Source organism: Centroberyx affinis, unplaced genomic scaffold (assembly GCF_046629955.1).
Source record: "Centroberyx affinis isolate AG114_WGS23_722 - 3 ecotype Tasmania unplaced genomic scaffold, CSIRO-AGI_Caff_v1 ptg002896l_1, whole genome shotgun sequence".
NCBI classification, from domain to species: Eukaryota; Metazoa; Chordata; class Actinopteri; order Beryciformes; family Berycidae; genus Centroberyx; species Centroberyx affinis.
The window spans coordinates 5001-24948 of NW_027281022.1; the positions used below are offsets into that span (position 1 = coordinate 5001).

The 19948-nt window shown below is 43.1% G+C and overlaps 1 protein-coding gene across 1 annotated transcript; it reads left to right on the forward strand.

The window, feature by feature from the left end:
• Positions 1 to 450: 450 nt before the first annotated feature.
• LOC139658428 (capZ-interacting protein-like) lies at positions 451 to 10447 on the forward strand. The gene is made up of 7 exons (XM_071536558.1): positions 451 to 573; positions 1732 to 1818; positions 4704 to 4772; positions 4861 to 4932; positions 5789 to 6031; positions 6429 to 6938; positions 9135 to 10447. Exons 1-7 carry the CDS (start codon positions 451 to 453, stop codon positions 9162 to 9164), a joined length of 1134 nt encoding a protein of 377 aa, XP_071392659.1. The 3' UTR covers positions 9165 to 10447.
• Positions 10448 to 19948: the final 9501 nt, after the last annotated feature.

Below are 19948 nucleotides of genomic sequence, written 5' to 3' on the forward strand. Positions count from 1 at the left end.
TTTTCTTTCCATGTTGGTGTGTGTGTGTGTGTGTGTGTGTGTGTGTGTGTCAGCCAGGTCACACCACACTTAAAGTATGTTGTGTGTGTGTATTTGTGAGTGTTTGCATGCATGTGTGTGTGTGTGTGTGTGTGTGTGTGTGTGTGTACATGTGTTGTCTGTTTATGTTTATGTGTGTTGGTAAGTGTAGGTTGATGAGGTGCTGCCCTTTCTAAAAATATCTAAAAATAAATTTTGATTTAGCAACAAATGATGTTGGTGTCAGACTTTAATGAAGGATGTTTTAATTGACTTACTTGAAAATTAATTTAGCAAGTTGATATAAAATGATTTTGCATATTCAAAAACAGACACTGGTTTAGATGAGAGAAGTCGGCTGTAGCCTAAAAATAAACAGACTTAACGTGAACCCAGCAGTCAGGACAGATCACACACCACCTGCTGGTCCAGATGAACCGCATCCTGCAGCATCCGGACAGCCAGGCTGAGTTCACTTGTCCTCTGGAGAAGTGTTCGGGACGTTTGATGTTTTCTGGAGAAGTGTTCGGGACGTTTGATGTCCTCTGGAGAAGTGTTCGGGACGTTTGATGTCCTCTGGAGAAGTGTTCGGGACGTTTGATGTTTCCTGGAGAAGTGTTCGGGACGTTTGATGTGTTCTGGAGAAGTGTTCGGGACGTTTTGTGTTTTCTGGAGAAGTGTTCGGGACGTTTTGTGTTTTCTGGAGAAGTGTTCGGGACGTTTTGTGTTTTCTGGAGAAGTGTTCGGGACGTTTTGTGTTTTCTGGAGAAGTGTTCGGGACGTTTGATGTCTTCTGGAGAAGTGTTCGGGACGTTTTGTGTTTTCTGGAGAAGTGTTCGGGGCGTTTGATGTCTTCTGGAGAAGTGTTCGGGACGTTTGATGTCTTCTGGAGAAGTGTGCGGGACGTTTTGTGTTTTCTGGAGAAGTGTTCGGGACGTTTGATGTCTTCTGGAGAAGTGTTCGGGACGTTTTGTGTTTTCTGGAGAAGTGTTCGGGACGTTTGGTGTCTTCTGGAGAAGTGTTCGGGACGTTTGATGTCTTCTGGAGAAGTGTTTGGGACGTTGAATCAAATTAACACCAGCTGTCTCTCTGGAGCTGACACAATCTGTCAATACAAAGAGAAGTGATCAGGTCTGGATGAAGTGATCCGGTCTGGATGAAGTGATCTGGTCTGGATGAAGTGATCAGGTCTGGATGAAGTGATCCGGTCTGGATGAAGTGATCAGGTCTGGATGAAGTGATCCGGTCTGGATTAAGTGATCAGGTCTGGGTGAAGCTCTGGGCTGACCCGAGACACACAGTACTGTCAGTGATTGATTGGTCCGGTCTGTCTGTTGACCTGGACTGACGGCCATGTTGGCTCTGTGAGACAAAACTGTTTACAAACTGACTTTAACTGGACTGGACTCAGCAAAAAGCATTTTCTAACATATTCTCATTTCTCTCTGTCTGTCTCTCTGTCTGTCTCCCTGTCTCTCTCTCTCCCTGTCTCTCTCTGTCTGTCTGTCTGTCTCTCTCTCTCTCTCCCTGTCTCTCTCTCTCTCTCTCTCTCTCCCTGTCTCCCTCTCTCCCTGTCTGTCTCTCTCTCTCTCTCTCTCTCTCTGTCTCTCTCTCTCTCTGTGTCTGTCTCTCTCCCTGTCTCTCTCTGTCTCTCTCTCTCTCCCTGTCTCTCTGTCTCTCTCCCTGTCTCTCTCTCTGTCTGTCTCTCTTCAGGAGCAGGCTCCAGTGAAGCGTTCAGTAGCTGAGCTGGCAGGAAGGTTTAACTCCTCTGGGCCTGCAGACGCTCCGGGGGCTGAAGAGGTGAGTGTCCTGTCTGTCTCTCTGCTCTGTCTGTCTGCTCTGTCTGTCTGTCTGCTCTGTCTGTCTCTCTGCTCTGTCTTCTCTGTCTTCTCTCCTGTCTTCACTCAATAATATGAGACGCCAAACCGGACAAAAGCCGAGCGAAAATTGCGAGAGGAAATGAATGTATGTGAGAGATGTGAGAGAAGGAGTTACTGAGCGAGAGAGGCTGAAGGATGTTTAGTTGTTGTGAAGCTGAACAGCTGAACCTTAACCATGAAGTGCCTGTTTACTCATTCTTCTGTTTCACATGATACAATGCAGTGATTTGCAGCAGTATTTCATTGAAATTAAAACCTGTGTGCTGTTTGCTGAAGAGAGTGTGCAAACACGCAATTATAACTCAACGTTATTATTTTATTTGAAGGTTGATGCATTTTTCATAACTAGATGAGGCTGTCAACCTGCTGGCAAAGAGGGAAGTAGGGAACTCTTATTTTGAAGGCGGCACAGCGGAAAAATAATTGACAGAGCGCAGTAACCAATCAGGAGCAAGCCCGCCCACAGGTGGAATAGTAAAGGTGCTAGTAACTAGTAATAGTCAGTCGTCCTTTCTCGGTCAGTAACTCTCTCTCTCTCGTGCATGTGTTCTCTCTCTCTTCTCTCTTCTTCTCTCTCCTCTCTTTCCTCGCTCTCTCTTCTCTCTCCTCTCTCTCTCTGTCTCTCCCTCTCTCTCTCTTCTCTCTCCTCTCTCTCTCTCTCTCTCTGTCTCTGTCTCTCCCTCTCTCTCTCTTCTCTCTCTTCTCTCTCTCTTCTCTCTCCTCTGTCTCTCTCTTCTCTCTCTCTCTTCAAGTTTTTCAAGTCAATTTGAGTATAAAAGCGAGTGAAATTCTTGTGTGCAGACTCCTGTACACTGCAGTAACAGTAACAGTAATAAAATAGAATAGAAAAATATGAAATAGTAAGTTAAAGTAGAAACTATGAGATAATAAAATAGAAAAAAGATATAGACACACTGTGTGTACAAGGATAATAAATATGTGCAAAGAAAGTGAGAAAGTGAGAATATGATCTCTCCTCTCTCTCTTTTCTCTGTCTCTCTTCTCTCTCTCTCTCTCTCTCTCTCTCTTCTCTCTCTCTCTTCTTTTCATCTCAGTTGCCAGTCAGAGGTTTTGTTGTATTGTGATATGGATGGATGGTTTATTCCTCTATATAATCTACAGCACACTGTCTGTCAGGTTTATAAAAGACACAAAAGTGAATTTAGGTTTTTTCCTATTCTGCAAAAAACATGAAACAGAAAATGTATAATTTTTTGCTATCAAGGGGAATGTCACATGACCACACACACACACACACACACATATTCTGGTCATATAAAGCTTTATAAAGCATATAACATATATATAGAGTATATAGCATATTAAGCTATGAAGCTATGTGACACATCAGTGTGTGAGCCACGTGCCGAGAGAAGACAGAAGTGAAACAGGAAGTAGGACACAGGAAATGAGGCAAAGCCAGGAAGTGCTTCTGTTAATATCTTTGTGTGTGGGGGTGTGTCTGTGTGTGTGTGTGTGTGTGTGTGTGTGTGTGTGTGTGTGTGTGTGTGTGTGTGTGTGTGTTTCACTCGCTAAAGTCATGTGATCAGGAGTGTTTAGTTTAGTTTTCTTCAGACTGTTTAGCTTCCAAAACAGCAACAATTTAAGATGCCGTCATCATATGTTCAATAATGATGAATCAGATATTATGTATAATATTTGCATTTTTTTAAATATAATTATATATTTTGTTGTATAATCTGACACAAGATAAGAATGATTAGATGAGAAATTTCAACATACACACAGGATGTGCAGAACGTGTTGCTTCACATCAGCAGATCTGCACAAGGTGATAAAAAAAACATCAGTAACACTTTAGATTAAGAGTCACTAAGTTAAGGGTTAGTTAATGATTAATAAGCATTAACTAACCCTTAATTAACAGTTAACTAATGTGTCTGGTAATCAATTAGTAATGGTGTTCATGTTAACCAAGGTATTAATTTATACATTACTTAAGTCATCTTTATAAACTATTAAATAATGTATTAATTAATACCTTAGTTAACATGAACACCATTAGTAAATTACACATTACGTGACCTTAGTATTATAAGGTTCTATCTGACCTTTTTGTCAAAACTGAGTTAGTCACATGAACCTATTCTATGAGTGCCTGTTGACATATGTGTGGTGTTATTTTTTGAAAATGAGTCTGTAATTTCTAAAACAAAAGGACCCATCTCCATTTAACTCAATGGATGCTGAAAAATTTGAAGCTCAATATCTCAGAACTATCCTGAAGGCAGATAGAACCTTATAATTCTAAGCTCTTAAAAGTTAAATAAAAGCATTAACTAACCCTTAACTTAGTGACCCTTATTGTGAAGTGTTACCGAAACATCAACTGTCTCAGACACACTGAGAGCTGTAGTTCAGTGATTCATATCAAGGACCCTAATCCAGTCCACATTAGAGACCCCCATCTGATGACATTTTGTCTCTCTGACCCAAATCGGAGAATATTTTTATTGCCAGATACAATTTTGTCCAGAACTCCATGACAGAGATAACAGAGAAACTTTGATCAGAACAGTCAATCTAATACATTCTGTGTTCACTTCCTGTAAATGAAATAATGCTGAAGTTTAACTTTAACCCCCTGGAACCCTCTCAAGGACCGCTGGTGGTCCCCGGACCCCACGCTGAGAACCGCTGCTGTAGAGAACGTGTGCAGAAGCAGTAATAGTAGAGTCAGTAGTAGCAGTAGTAGTAGCAGTACTATCAGTAGTACTATCAGTAGTACTATCCGTAGTACTATCCGTAGTATCAGTAGTATATTTCTACATCCTTCTGTTTCAGGCCAAACCAGTCCGACGAAGACCGCCTCGCTCCTTACAGCTGCCCAAGCCCCAGGGGGACGACCAGGAGGTGAGGGGACCCCAGTGTGTGTGTGTGTGTGTGTGTGTGTGTGTGTGTGTGTGTGTGTGTGTGTCTGACCTCCTCCTGTGTGTTGCAGAAAGCTCCGGGTGCCCTCTCTCCTCTGCCGGTCAAGGTCAAGAGGAACTCTGCTCTGATCGAGAAGCTTCATGTGAGCTGAGACACTGCTGCCCCCTGCTGTCTGCAGGGAGGACACACACACACACACACACACACACACACACACACACACACAGACACTGACAGCACAGAGTCAACACACACACACACAGGGAGAACTAGAGTATTGGCTCTGCTGTTGCTGGCGAACACACTTTATAGATTTTACTGATTTTAAAAAATAGAAGCTTTCAGCTGATGCCCCGCCCCCTCTGGCAGCCATCTTGGAGGTCCTCAGCTCTGAACAGCTGACTGTGTTTCTGTCTCAACAGAATTGAACAGACGGTTAATTTCTGTCTGTTTCTGACTGAACTGATCATTTCATCACTGATCCATCTGATTGATTTAGTGTTTAGATAATGTCAGCTTGTTAGCTAGCTAACCATAGCATCCGGTCAGCTAACCATCACTGTCTTGTTGTTAACACATCTGATTAGCACACTAGCTAACGTAGCTAGTAGCAGCTAGCGTTAGCGTGTTCACATTAACATCAGTGTGTTTGCCGGCTAGTTAGCTAGCTAACAGTTTGTTCAGGTTAACTGAGCTGACTCTTCTCAAGCTCCAACTCTTCATGTTTTGGAGTAGAGACTAGGGCTAAAGACAAGACAGTTTACTGTGTCACAGTAACCTACATTTGGAAACAAATCCACCTTATCACACTATTCACTTTTACTGAGAACGTTACTGAATGGATCTACAGCCACACCACAACAAGCTGACTCAGCTGCTCTCTGCTGACAGCTGCTTCATACACATTTACACTTTATTCACTGACACACAACAAACTATCTCTCTCTGCCACCCTTCTCTCTCCCTCTCTCTCTCTCTCTCTCTCTCTCTCTCTCCAGGCTAACCTAGCCTTGTCTCCCTCGGCCCTCCTGCCTTCCCCTAAGAGTCCTGGGCTGAGGTTGCTGCCGCCCTCCTTCATCCCCCCTTCCCCCTGCAACCCTGTAACCACGGTAACCCCCACGGTGACCCCCACCAGCCCCGTTAGCGCCACCGCCTCCCACCGGAGTGAGGAGGAAGGCCCCGCCTCCTTCGAAGCCCCTCCCACCGCCACCGAGGGATCCATACTGCCCAGCGTCAACAAGGTGTGTGTGTGTGTGTGTGTGTGTGTGTGTGTGTGTGTGTGTGTGTGTGTGTGTGTGTGTGTGTGTGTCTGGTAAAATAGTGTAAACTAATTAAAGTGGCAGTTTATTGGTTAGATGGTGATTTTCTATTTCCACACAGCCAGAGCGTCACCGCCTTTTAAAGAGGAACTAAACTAGTAACTAAATTGTAAAAGCATACTACTGAAATGCTCATCTGCTATTGGCTGATCTTTGTTGTCAGGTGATGTCACCACCTGTTGTATTCAACAGAAGATGACATCATCACCGGGCACCAAAGACCAGCCAATAGCAGATGACCATTTCAGTAGCATGCTTTTTATGATTTATGAGTGACCTCATATCCTGTCTGTCTCTGCTCTGATTGGTCCTTCACCAGGGAAGACCCCGCCTCTCCATCAGGCGACGCCCTCCGTCCCGCAGGAACAGGAAGTCCAGCAGCGGAGACGATGTGGGCGTGGCCACCGGAGAAAAGGACACGCCCCTATCCTCTCCCGGCGATCCGGAGGCCAAAACAGCAGGAGAAGAAGAAGAGGGGAAAGATGGAGAGGTTTTCAATAAGGAAGTCAACGCAGAGGAGGTGAAGAAGGAGGAAACAGAGCCGGACTCTGCGTGTCCTGAAGGAGAGACTGAGGTGAAGACAGAGAGAGCGGAACCGCAGGAACCTGAAGCTCCGTCAGAGGGCGGCAGAGAAGAAGAGAAGAACCAGGAAGACAAGGAGAACGGACCCACAGGAAAGGAGGAGGAGGAGGAGGAGGGAGCTGGACCTGCAGGGAGAGAGAACCAGGAAGAGCCGGTCAGAAACCAAGAAGAAGAGCTGGAAGAAACATCCGGTGAAGAAGGGAAGGGAAAGACGGACACAGACAGCAAAGAAGAAGACGAGAGGAAGGTGATTTCTCATCCTGAAGTTACTTTGATTCATTCCACAGTCCAATGTCCAAACACACAGATGCTCAGTGCAAAATAGACCAACGAGTAACAACTTTCACTCCTTAGTATCATTTGCTTTCAAGGTTGGCAATGTAGGAATTTAAGGTTATTCTACCACTGCAGAGTAAAAACCAGAGGAGGAAGAAGTACTCTGATCCTTTACTTCAGTAAAAGTACCAATACAGCAATGTAAAAATACTCCATTACAAGTAAAAGTCCTGCATGAAAAATCCTACTTAAGTAAAAGTACATAAGTATTAGCAGCAAAATGTAGTTAAAGTATTAAAGTAAAAGTAGTGGTTTGGTCCCTCTGACTGATATTTTATTATATATGACATCATTAGATTATTAATACTGAAGCATCAGTGTGTAAGCAGCATGTTACTGTTGTAGCTGCTGGAGGCGGAGCTAGTTTGAACTACTTTATATACAGTTAGCTAGTTTAGTCCAGCGGTTCCCAACCTAGGGGTCGGGCCCCTCCAAAGGGTCACCGGATAAATCTGAGGGGTCGTGAGATGATTAATGGGAGAGGAAAGAAGAAAAAACAAAGTTCTGATACACAAATCTGTTTTCAGTTTTTGGACTTTTTCTCTAATCTTTAATTTTTGCTGAAATATTGGATCATTTGAACATTTATTGAAATGAAACCATGTGAGGTTTAGAGGGAAAAATCACTATTTGGTGGAGCTGTTAACAACTCATAGACATCTGAAATGTGACCCGACTACACACTGCTTTCTGTAAGACGTCAAAAGCCAAAAAGGTTGGAAACCACTGGTTTCATCTTTAACAATGTGTTGTATTTTAAAAGCTTGTTATATTATCCATTGTGTCAAATCTCCATCTGAAAAGTAACTAAAGCTGTCAAATAAATGTAGTGGAGTAGAAAGTACAATATTTCCCTCTGAAATGTAGTGGAGTGGAAGTATAAAGTAGCATCAAATGGAAATACTCAAGTAAAGTACAAGTATCTCAAAATTGTACTTAAGTACAGTACTTGAGTAAATGTACCTAGTTACTTTCCACCACTGGTAAAAACACACATATCCCAATCTGCACCAGGAGCCAGTTCAGTTCAGTTTATTGAAGAAGGGACAGTGCATATTAATCAACAATAAATGTAAATACGCCAGGTTTAGCCAAAAGACTAAATCCAACAGAGAAACAAAGCATGAAACAAACATCTGGGCCACGTCCAAACCTTTTTGCAACAGCTTTTAAACTTCCTGTTTGCCACGTTTTGGGGTTATTGAACGCCCCCAGGTGTGTCTCTACCTGACACCAGGTGTGGCTCATTAACCAGTAGGGAGGAACAAAAACCTGCAGGACAGGAACTGAGTACCTAGGCTGTAGTCCCGGGGCGTTCAGCTGTGTCACGGAGGGCAGAGAGTCTGCAGGTTTTCATTCCAACGCCAACCTTCAACCAGAGAGGAGGAACTAGTCAGTGAAATCACTTGGGGCGCGTTCAAGAGCCCCAACACGCAGCAAACAGGACGTTTAAAAGGAAAAAGTAGTGTGTTGAACGTCCTGGTGCAAAGGTGAGATGGCAATTCTGAGCCCATTGAGCATCTGCCTGACCAGAGTTTGAACGTAGCCAATGAAAATGCGGAATCACCCTGAACAGGGTTTGAACGTGGCTCTCGGCCCTTCGTGGCACACGGTTGGATACCCGCGCTTTAAAGGAATAGTTCACCCAAAAATGAAAATCCTGTCATCATCTCCTCCCCCTCATGCCAGGTGAAACTCAGGTGAAGTTTGTCCATATAACACACAGGGAGGCTGCAGCACAACTCCATAGCAGCCTTCTCCAAAACAACTGAAGTCAGTGGGGACCAGTTCTTCAGAGTTCCACAAAGACCTACAGTATATTTACACCATCATTTAGTGCAAATCTGAACTACAGCTGATTGATTTGCAACAAATAATGGTGTATAGGTCTTTCTATTCACAGTGTGACTGTTTGTCTGTTTTTGTTTTGGAGCTCTAAAGAACAGGTCCCCATTGACTTCAGTTGTTTTGGAGAAGGCTGCTACCAAGTTGTGCTGCAGCCTCCCTGTGTGTTATATGGACTAACACACTTCACCTGAGTTTCATTTGGGTCAGGGTTAGGGTCCAGCAGCACTCTGACCGCCTCGTCTCTGTCTTCCCCACACAGCAGACACAGGGCCAGAGTTCAGACGGGTGAGGAGCCACGGTGTGACCCCCGGGCGCCGCGAGGAAGACTCTGCAGCCACGCCCTTCCTCACCTCACCCGGGCCGCAGGGGAAGGGGAGAGGCCGGCCGCATGAACAGAACCAAGAATAAAGACTAGACTTTGTTGTCAGACGGATTTCAGATTTTCAACACTTTGACTCTTTTGTGTCAGAGGGTTTGGTCACAGCGCCGTGGAGCCGCAGCTTCTTCTTCTCAGCTGTGGCAAAGCAGAACTGATCTAACAAAACGTTTGTCTCAGACAGACAGACAGACAGACAGACAGACAGACAGACAGACAGACAGACAGACAGCAGGAGCTTTCTTTGCACCTTCTGACAGCTGAAAATAATTCCTTATGTTTCCTCAACATGCGTGAAATAAGAAGTGGGATTCGAAGTCCTGGATTTGACCTTCTGCCTGTCTCTGCCTGCTGGGGAAGCGTCAGACTGAATGTGAATGTGACTGAGCTGATCAACTCATCACCTTTTTATCTTAGCCAGTGCAGTGACGGCTAATCCTTAGAACTGATGAATGGTTTTGATTTTTTCATAATGTCTTGAGGTTTTTTTTATTATCAGCCTGTGCGGTGTCTTTCTTTTTAATTACGATGCAGTTGTGTGTTTTTTTTTGTTGTTTTTTTCTTTCTGGACTTTTATTTGAACCATGAATGTTTTCAGTGATTGAACTTTTTTGAGGTCCTCTGCAACATGTGAAATGCCAACATTAGATTAGGTTTTACTTTTGTTCGTTGTCCTGAAGCAGATCTGTGTCTGCAACAATTCACACAATTACTGCCTTCAGAAGAAAAGCCTGAGCTCTAATTCTAACTTTTACAAAAAAAAAAAAAAAATCAACTTGTTAACAAAAGCAGCCTTTGCTTCCTGGTCGGTGGCCTTGTATTGTTCTGGAAGGCTCTGGAACAGGCTTCACAGGGCTTCAGGTCAATAGAGCCATGTACACTTTGGAGTTTCTGGTTTTCATGCCACAGCAGTAAAATGTCTGTCTGTTGAACCGCCTGTTGTCTTGAAAGTGTTTTCACCATCAGGGGGCAGTGCAGGAGGTCTGATCACAGCCAGTCTGAGGCTTCATCACATGGTTTAACCAGCTGAAGTCTCCAGACAAACAGTGTTCACCTGCACAACAATACTCTGATTATTAATAATAATAATAATAAATAATAATAATAACTTTATTTGTATAGCACTTTTCAATACAGGTAACAAAGTGCTTCACAGCAGTCAATATAAAACACACAAAAAAATAAATAAATAAACATCACACAATAAAAATTTTTTTTATAAAAATGTGTCTTAAGAAGTGAAATAAAAATGGGGAACTGACTCTGCAAGCCTGATCTCCTCTGGCAGGTTGTTCCAAAGTCTAGGGGCCCCGACAGCAAAGGCCCCGTCTCCTTTGGTTTTCAGCCCAGACTTTGGAATGGCAAGCAGCTCCCTACCAGAGGATCTCAGTCTGCGTCTGACTTAAAAGTAATTAAAAGAATTTTAAAATCAATCCTAAAATAAACAGGCAGCCAGTGCAAGGATGTTAAAACAGGGGTGATATGGTCACATTTTTTGAACTAACTGTAGGCGGTGGATTGATTTCTGACAGACAGGTACAGTATAGAGGGAGGTACAGTAGTCGAGGCGGGAGGAAATAAAAGCATGGATGAGTTTCTCCAGATCTGGGAGATTAATCGGATTAAGGCAATATTTGGATTACAGTGTTAACATGGTTCAAAGTAATGCAATTTCTCTAATAATCTGGTTCACATGGATTCATCTAATAATTGGTCTATACGCACTGAGCCATGTTTGCTTTGGAAATACAGCATCCGGGTTACTGCGTCTGGTGACCTTTGACCTGTGCAGTTTGAAAAAGCAGAAAGAAGTTGACATGATCAGCCGTCATACATGTAATCTGTCTGTTAACAGCTTCTGCTACTGTTACTTTCTGTTTACATGACATTTTCAATAACCAGAGAATAGATAATAATTATTAGTGTGTATATAAACATACTCTATGAAGCATTTCAGCATGGATAGGGTCAGAGAGTCCGTCCTGTAGGTGAAAGGCCACAGGTTTGATCCCCCAGCTGTTGGACTCTGACCTGCTCACTCAGAGAAATGCCTTCTCATTACCAGGAATTCTGATAAGTCAAATATGCTGCTTCTTTTACCAATATAACAATAACAAATTGGATCCAAACAATTTTGCTTTGCTGTACTTTTTGATCGCAGTACAGTAATACATTTATTTTGTGCCATTTGTGAAATCCACAACCCGCAAAATAAATAGAAAAGTTCTCATGTTTTCATCAACAGAAATCTCTTGGAAAAAGTGAAGAGCGTCAGATAAAAGCAATTAAGTTGTAATTAGTTACTGACCTCAGATCTGATTGCGTGTCTGCTGTTTGATTGACGCATGCTGCCTTTGATAGTTTCTCTGTGGAGTTTATTATTAGCTCTGGGCGGGGAATTAATCCAGGATCATCCAGGGATTGGGCAGCGAATCAAGGGGATAACCCTGACGTCTGTCTCATGACGATGTGTGTGTGTGTGTGTGTGTGTGTGTGTGTGTGCATGTGTGTGTGTGTGAGTGTGTGAGGAGTGCACAGCCATGTGTTCCCTCCACAGCCTCACTGCACTGGAAACAAACAAAGTAAAAGCACCAAATGAGAACAACACAACAAATTATAAGAAGACCTTTTTAAAACAAAAAGTGAATTAAAACAAGACAGCGATGGAACTAGTCTGAGTTCCTCAGGCGCAGAGGAGGTAGAAGAACACAAATTCCCTACTCAAGTAAAAGTGTAAATACTCATCTAAAAATATACTCTGGTAGAAGTTGAAGTATCGTTTCAAGTCCTTTACTCAAGTCAAAGTATAAAAGTACATGGTCTTAAATTTACTTGAAGTCGTTTACTCCAAAAGTCAGTTCTAATTAACTAAACTGGTTTTCTGTTGAGCGTTCCTCTGAATCCCAGATGAGAAAGAGTCTGCAGCTCAGATCAGGAACCTGAACCCTAGCAGCTGAATTCACTAACGTTAATTCTCTCTCTTGTTGCTTCTCTCTCTCTCCCTTTCCTTCCTTTTTGGTGTCGCTTTGCTGAACAAGCAGCCAATGACCAGCTGCTTCCGGGATGGAAGCCGTCTGATGCGGAAAATAAAATAATTGTAGAAAATCAGTTGATGATTTCCCGAGAGTAACGAGTCTGTTTTGAAAATGTAGTGAGTAGAAAGGACAGATTTTTCTTTTGAAATGTAGTGAGTAAAAGTAAAAAGTCTTCAGTGAAAAAAAAACTTGCGTAAAGTACAGATACTTGAAAATCTTACTTAAGTACAGTAATGAAGTATTTTTACTTTGTTACATCCCACCTCTGCTCAGGCGTTCCACCAGGTTCCACCTCTGGTCACCAGCTGGGACCAAGGAACCACCAGAAAGGCCTGTAGATCTCAGACTCAGTGATGAAGCTCGGAGCCAGACCACGAACAGCTTTAAAATCTGTGACAGCTTAAAATCAATTCTAAAAGAAACAGGCAGACAGCGATATGGTCCCGTCTCTTAGATCCAGCTAAAAGTCTCGCTGCTGCATTTTAGCTGGAATAGACAGGAACTCAGAGAGTTGAGTCTGAGCCTGAGTCAAACAACACACCCACATTTCAAGCAGTAGGCCTAACTAGTCTGTCCCGGGTCACGTCAGTTGAGCCTGGTGGGCCAAGAAGCACAATTTTAGACTTGTTGTCGTTTAACTGAAGCAAGTTGTGGGACGTCCAGCCTTTAATATCTGAAAGGTACTGTATGAGGCTAGTGAGGTTAATGGTGTCACCTGGTTTTTGGGGAACATACAACTGGGTGTCATCTGCATAACAATGGAAACGAATGTTATGTTTCCGAATGATCTCACCGAGAGAGAGAGAGAGAGAGAGAGCATATAAATAGAAAACAAAAGAGGCCCTAAAATTGAGCCTTGGGGAACACCACACTCAATACTAGCTGGAGTCGAGGAAACGTTCCCCAAAACAACAGAGAATGATGCGTCTGTAGGACAGGACCTGAAGAGCAGCAGGACTGTGAGACTGAGACCAGCTCAGCTGTCCAGTCGACTGAGAAGAATGTCATGACTGTCATGTCTGTACTGAACGCTGCACTAAGATCCAGCAAAGTTAGCATAGAGCAGTCACCGGTGTCAGAGGCCAGCAGAAGATCGTTTGTGACCTTAAGGAGAGCAGTCTCTTTAAAACCTGACCGGAGTCTCTCGGAAACATTATTGTTATTCATATCGGAAATCTGCAGGGATGAGACTATTTTCTGCAGTACCTTGGATAGGAAAGGCAATTTGGAGGGTTAGGGTTGGGTCTATTACTGCTGTAAGGGGGTAAGATTTTTTTTTTTTTTTTCAGGAATGGCTGGACAATTGCATGATTATGATGGGACAACACAAGTAGACGATGCAATATTTATTATTAGTAAAATAATAGGGCCAATTGATTCTAGGACCTCTTTTAGAAACCTGGTGGGTTGAACGTCCAAAGAGCCACAGGGTGAAACAGAGTCATGACTAGACTTAACCTCTCATATTGTCTAAGGTCTCGTGTTTCTGCGTCTGATGTTCGTTGGTTTTATATCTCCAGTGTTATTCTGGTAAGAGAACTCATAATCGTCTATTAGTCTTCTTCTACTTGCATTTCCATTTTAGCAAACTTAGTTTTAATTGACTACATTTGAAAGCAAATATCTCTCTCCTGCTGTAGTTGCTGTGGTCTGGTTTCCACAGTGATTCTGCTGATCCTCTTAGCATTAACCTGGACTGCTGTACTGATTTATGACCACTGACCTGATACTTGGGCTTTCCTGACCCCCCCCCCCCTCCCCCCTCCTCCCTGACCTGGATCCGCTGATACAACGGCCTGGGTTAACCCTAACCCTAACCCTTGAAGCCCCAAGTAAATATAGACAACGTCCATCGCTGCTGCCTGCATCGGGATCTAAATATCTTTGTAATATCAGCTGAAAACTGTTTCCAAAGCTGTTTTTATTTTCTAAATGTTTGCTGTGGCATATTATCAACGGTAAAGATGTTGTGCCCGTTTTGGTTGACGTTGCCCTCGGCCTCCTGCACATCACTGACTGTCAGATGGAAGCAGAAGTGAAGGAGTCCTGATCAAAATACTACATATATATATTCAAAGCAGAAGCAGTATTACCTCTGCAAAATTAAGCTTGCTCAAATAAAAGCAACTAATCACTCAATTAGGAGAAACATTACAGACTTTTAAAAGACACGTTACTCAGAAAATCTGCTCAAGTACAGAAACCATTTAGAGTATTCACCCACACCGCTCTGCCACTGAAACTATTCATGGAATCTTCCTGGAAAGACGCATTTAGATGGAAAAGCTTTAATCAATGATTACATTTACATGCAGGGAGCAACCTGTCCCAGTCTCACTCTGGTTATTTCTTCTTATCTTTTTTTTTTTTTTTTATTAAAGGCAAATAATACACATAACACACACGACAATATGATGACATTACAATATATCCTCACAAAAAAAGAAAAGGAAAAAAAAAACAAGTAGTAAAAAAAGTAAATAAAAATAAAAAAGACAAAATAAAATTAATAGGATATTTAGAAACTGAAATATACATATGACAGTTGGAGCATATTTAGAGTTTTATATAGTCCCACTCTTCACTAGAGCAAATTTTTTCCCATTTCATATTGTGCTACTTTGTAATGGTTTGTAGCAATTATTTTTTTTGGCTTTGCACTGTTTTTTTTAAGAAACTTAGATTCAAATTAGTTCTTGATTGAGCTTTAAGTATAAATATTTTACCTAACAGAATAATTGTATTTATTATCTGGGGACAGTTTTCATCCAGAACCCCCAACATAATGTTTAAAGGTGTAAGTTTAAAATAAATATTGAGTGGCCATAGCCAATTTTCGATATTGGTCCACAAACTTGCAACATAATGATTCCTCATTACAGAATCTAGATAATGATAATTGTTCAATATTAAACATGTTAAGTTGTTTTTTAGTAGCAGTAATTTTGTAGAATATATTCAGTTGAAAGATTCTGGAGTATTTTTAGTATTGTTGTTTTGTAAATTGTTCTGAAAAATTGTTTCCAAGGTATCAAAATATTAAATTCATCTTCCCAAAAGGAACAGACTGTATGTGGGAAAGCAGTAAGGCCTCTGCTCTGTAAAATGAAATTATAAATTATTTTATTTATCTTTGTTTTGGATAGCCATTTCTGAATTTGAATTACGAGAACTGAATTTGAATTGTGAGAACTGAATACAGTTTCAGAGCAAATGAATTCAATTTCATAATATTACATTCAGTTTCAGGTTTATTGGAATTCAGTTTCAAACTGATAAATTCAATTTCAAATTATGTGATTCAAATTCAGTTTTTAATGCAATTATTTAAGTTGAGCAATTCAAATTCAAATATAAATAATTCAATTTCAGTTTCTAGTGACACATATTTCTGCCCATAGAATCCATCACAGGAAACATGAAGCCAAACTTTCTGTTTTCGTCTTATTTCATTGAGCTGAGGTCATCAGTTTAGTTACATCACTTCCTGTATTGTTAAAGACTGTTTTCCACTTTCTTCAGCGCCAACGACATTCAGTGAACTTTCTAATAAAAGCACAGACAGCAGCCAGAGGCTTTTCCTTCTAATCCAAACTGAGGTGGATCTGGCAGAACTCCGGGATTCAGACATTCATCTGATTACCAGACTCCTAAACTTTCTCACCAGGCTGGATTTAGCAGTTTACTGGAAACCAATCAACATGCAGGACAACCGGGTGGGGGGGGGGGGTGGGGGGGGGGGTGTTTCAGCTCCAAAATTAGAAATCCACTTTGTGAATAATTAGATTCTGGCTCTTACTTATGTTATTGCATACAAGTCAAACTCCCTGTAGAAAACAAATGAAGATTCCTGCTGCACCCTGGGTGGTTTGAAGGGGATCTGGATCTTTCCCAGTACTTTTCATATTTATCATTATCATATTAAGTCAAACTCCCAGTAGAATATGATGGGAGTTATTAGCAGACTTGAGACCTTTTCCTTCAAAGTATTGGCTGGCAGGCTGGAATTATCAGAGTTTTAGAAATACTGTGCAGTGACAGGAAGAGATGTGGATTCAAACTGAACTGTACAGGGTTTTAGAATGAGACTCTTCCAGTCTAGAAAAACAACTTAAGGCTTAGTGATTAAAATGAATGAGAGAGACACGAGGCTTCATCGTCTTCATCAGCTGTCCAATCCACCATCCACCAATCAGAATCTGTCTTTTAGTGAAAAGAGAACTGAAGCAACAGTGAGACTTCCCAAGACTTTCTCTGAAATCCATGTTTTCATTACTGGTTTAAATGGTTTAACTGGATCACTGCTGGAACCAGTAAGCCCATTAGCAATAGCTAATATGATCGAGCAACTATTCCTCCTGCGGCCTGTGAGACACATGGGCTCCATGTTGGTCTTGGTGTCAAAATATCGCAGAAAAATACATTTTATTTTTTTTATTTTATTTTATTTTATTTGCACACACATAAAACTGCATAAAATCCAGATCATGAAAAAAATAAAAGATGTGACAGGAGAGGTCAAGAAGTCACAGGCTTATACAACTTAAGGAGGAAAACAAACAATAACAAAAAAGGAAAAAAAAAAAAAAAAAGAAAAAACTAAGCTAACATAATTTAGAAAAATGCAACAAAAAATAAATGACAACAAGAAGAACACAAACTGAGCAGAAAATTAACCAATCAGTAGACAACAATCCAATAAAAACAAAGAAATACATGAAAAACAATACGAAAAAAAAAACTATATATATATATATGTCAAAAAATAATTAGACATCATGAATTAAATGTGATGACAATTTCCTTTTAAAATTTTCTAAAGATAACGAGCTCTTGATAATGTGCTTTAGCGTTCCATGTCTGTACATCACCATATCTAAGGGAGTACCGGCCATTCTGTGCAGGGGAACCACCAAAAACCAACTCCCATTACATAATCGGTAAAATAATAAGAGTAATGACAATTCTAAAAAAAAAAAAAAAAAAAATAGAAGCACTTACAATACCTAAATATTCATCACTTATATTGCACTACATTCATCTAAAACAGTTGCTTAAATGACTTCTATTGCAGAGGCTGTAATTATGCTTCCCCAGACTCCTCCAACATAGGAGATAAATCCTTGTCTCTAATATAATTTATAAATGGACCCCAGATACTTATTAAAAATCTTTTAGTGTCCCAGCTGCACTGTCACTTTCTGAGTCAAGGTCAGTTCCAGTGTCCTGAGTTAACTGTCACTTTACACCTACTGTCCTGAACACTCATCCCATCCGAACAGAGCTTTAGACACACATATACTGTATGTATTCAAAAGCAGAGGGGTCAGAGGTCAGAGGTCGGGGGGGAAGCCAGGAGCGGCGTCCTGGAGGAGGAGGAGTGGGGGGGTTCCTCCTGTCCTCCGCTCACCCTCCGTCTGGAGGCGGTGTCGCCGGGGAAACCTGGCCGCCCAAACCGGCAGGTCGGTTATATAACCTGCTGCCCTCCTTCCCTCCCTCCCTCCCTCACCTCCCTCCCTCCACCCACCTCGCCTCACCTCACCTCCCTCCACTCACCTTGCCTCCACTCTCCTCGCCTCCCTCCCTCCCTCCACCCGCCTCGCCTCACCTCCCTCCTTCCCTCCCTCCACTCTCCTCGCCTCCCTCCCTCCCTCCACCCGCCTCGCCTCACCTCCCTCCTTCCCTCCCTCCACTCACCTCCCTCCACTCACCTCCCTCCACTCTCCTCTCCTCCCTCACCTCCCTCCACTCACCTCCCTCCACTCACCTCCCTCCACCCGCCTCGCCTCCACTCTCCTCGCCTCCCTCCCCTCCCTCTCCTCCCTCCTTCCCTCCCTCCACTCACCTCGCCTCCACTCTCCTCCACTCTCCTCCACTCTCCTCTCCTCCCTCACCTCCCTCCTTCCCTCCCTCCACTCACCTCGCCTCCACTCTCCTCGCCTCCCTCCCCTCCACTCACCTCCCTCCTTCCCTCCCTCCACTCACCTCACCTCCACTCACCTCCCTCCCTCACCTCCCTCCTTCCCTCCCTCCACTCACCTCGCCTCCACTCTCCTCTCCTCCCTCACCTCCCTCCTTCCCTCCCTCCACTCACCTCGCCTCCACTCTCCTCGCCTCCCTCCCCTCCCTCCCCTCCCTCACCTCCCTCCCTCCCTGCGAAGCTGCTGGCTCCAGCAGCTTCATTATCTTATTAAGGAGTTTATTTTAGAGTTTCCTTCAGGCGTCCTGCAGGAGCTAAGAGGGTTAGAGATCCTGAGTCCTGAGTCCTGAGTCCTGAGTCCTGAGTCCTGAGTCCTGAGTCCTGAGTCCTGAGTCCTGCTCTCTGCTCTCTGCCACCAGCTTCTGCAGCTTCTCCAGAGTCACTGCAGCTCCCTGCTGCTGGAGCTTCTACCTGCTGCTGCTGCTTCTTCCTCCTCTTCTTCTTCTTCCTCCTCTCCTTCTTCTTTCTCCTCTTCCTTCTCCCTGGCCGTCGGGCAGAGGGTCGGGGAAAAGGACTGCAGACCTGTTAGCGGTTCCTCCTGGGCTTCTTCACCTGCTTCTCCACTGAAGAAGCGAAGGAGTCCGGTCTTCATCGTCCGGGCGGAGCAGGCAGCCGCTCGGGTTCTTGTTCCCGACGGACCCCCCCCCCCCACCCCACCCCCCGGTCCTCCGGGCGTATAGCCGGGTCCTCGGGCTCCCTGTCCGGCCGCACCATGGGGAACCACGGCTCCAACCTGGACGACATCCTGGCGGAGGACATGCACCACTGGTACAACAAGTTCATGCGGGAGTCTCCGTCCGGCCTCATCACGCTGTTCGAGCTGAAGGCCATCCTCGGCCTGAAGGGCATGAACGAGAACGCCAACAGCTACGTGGACCAGGTCTTCTTCACCTTCGACATGGACGGGGTGGGTGGCACACACACACACACACACACACTGTGCCACATTTCATGAGTGTTTTGTGGGATATTTACCATACACACACCACACAGAGTAAAGGATAATCCAGCCTGATTTTAGTTTCTCCTTCATCCTCTCCCTGTTCTTCATCACTGCAGATGGTTTTCCAGCTTTTATCACATCAGCAGAAATTTTATATTTTTCCTTCGTCTCAGTTTGTTTTCCACAGTAAATATTCTGAATCAAACGCTGTCTAAATATTAGGAGTTCCTCCCAGTGAAGAAGAAGAGAGAGAGCAGCAGTTTAAATCTGGAACTGTGTCAAATCTGAAAGCTATGGGTGGAAAGGAAAATGCAGAAATCAGACGACCAAAAACACATTTACTCCACAGTATCCAACACACACACACACACACACACACACACACACACACACACACACACACTCAAAGTTATGTGAATTTTGCAAATACACACACATGCAGGGTGACAGTCTGCTGAAACTGCACATTTTATTATATTGTTTTCTTAATGAGTCTGTGTGTCAGGATGAAGCTAAATTTATTCTTATTTCTCGGCTGAAATGTTTTCAAGTTTAACTTTTAGAACTTTTTTTCTGTCCCGGCGGGTCTCAACCTTTTTAACTCGTGACTCTTAAAATGAAGGAACAGTTCAACCAGAGAATCATTTTCCCTTCTGAGGAGGAGGCTGGAAAGTCTTCAGTGTTTCACGAGGAAAAAGCTAAAATTAGAGAGAAATCAGAAGAAAATAGACATAATAAA

Bases quoted from the DNA above. Each gene is read 5' to 3' on its own strand.
- LOC139658428 (XM_071536558.1), top strand. From the start codon at position 451: ATGAACCGCATCCTGCAGCATCCGGACAGCCAGGCTGAGTTCACTTGT. The intron at 574-1,731 runs GTTCGGGACGTT...GTCTCTCTTCAG, and splicing joins TTGATGTCCTCTGGAGAAGT to GAGCAGGCTCCAGTGAAGCG. The intron at 1,819-4,703 runs GTGAGTGTCCTG...CTTCTGTTTCAG, and splicing joins ACGCTCCGGGGGCTGAAGAG to GCCAAACCAGTCCGACGAAG.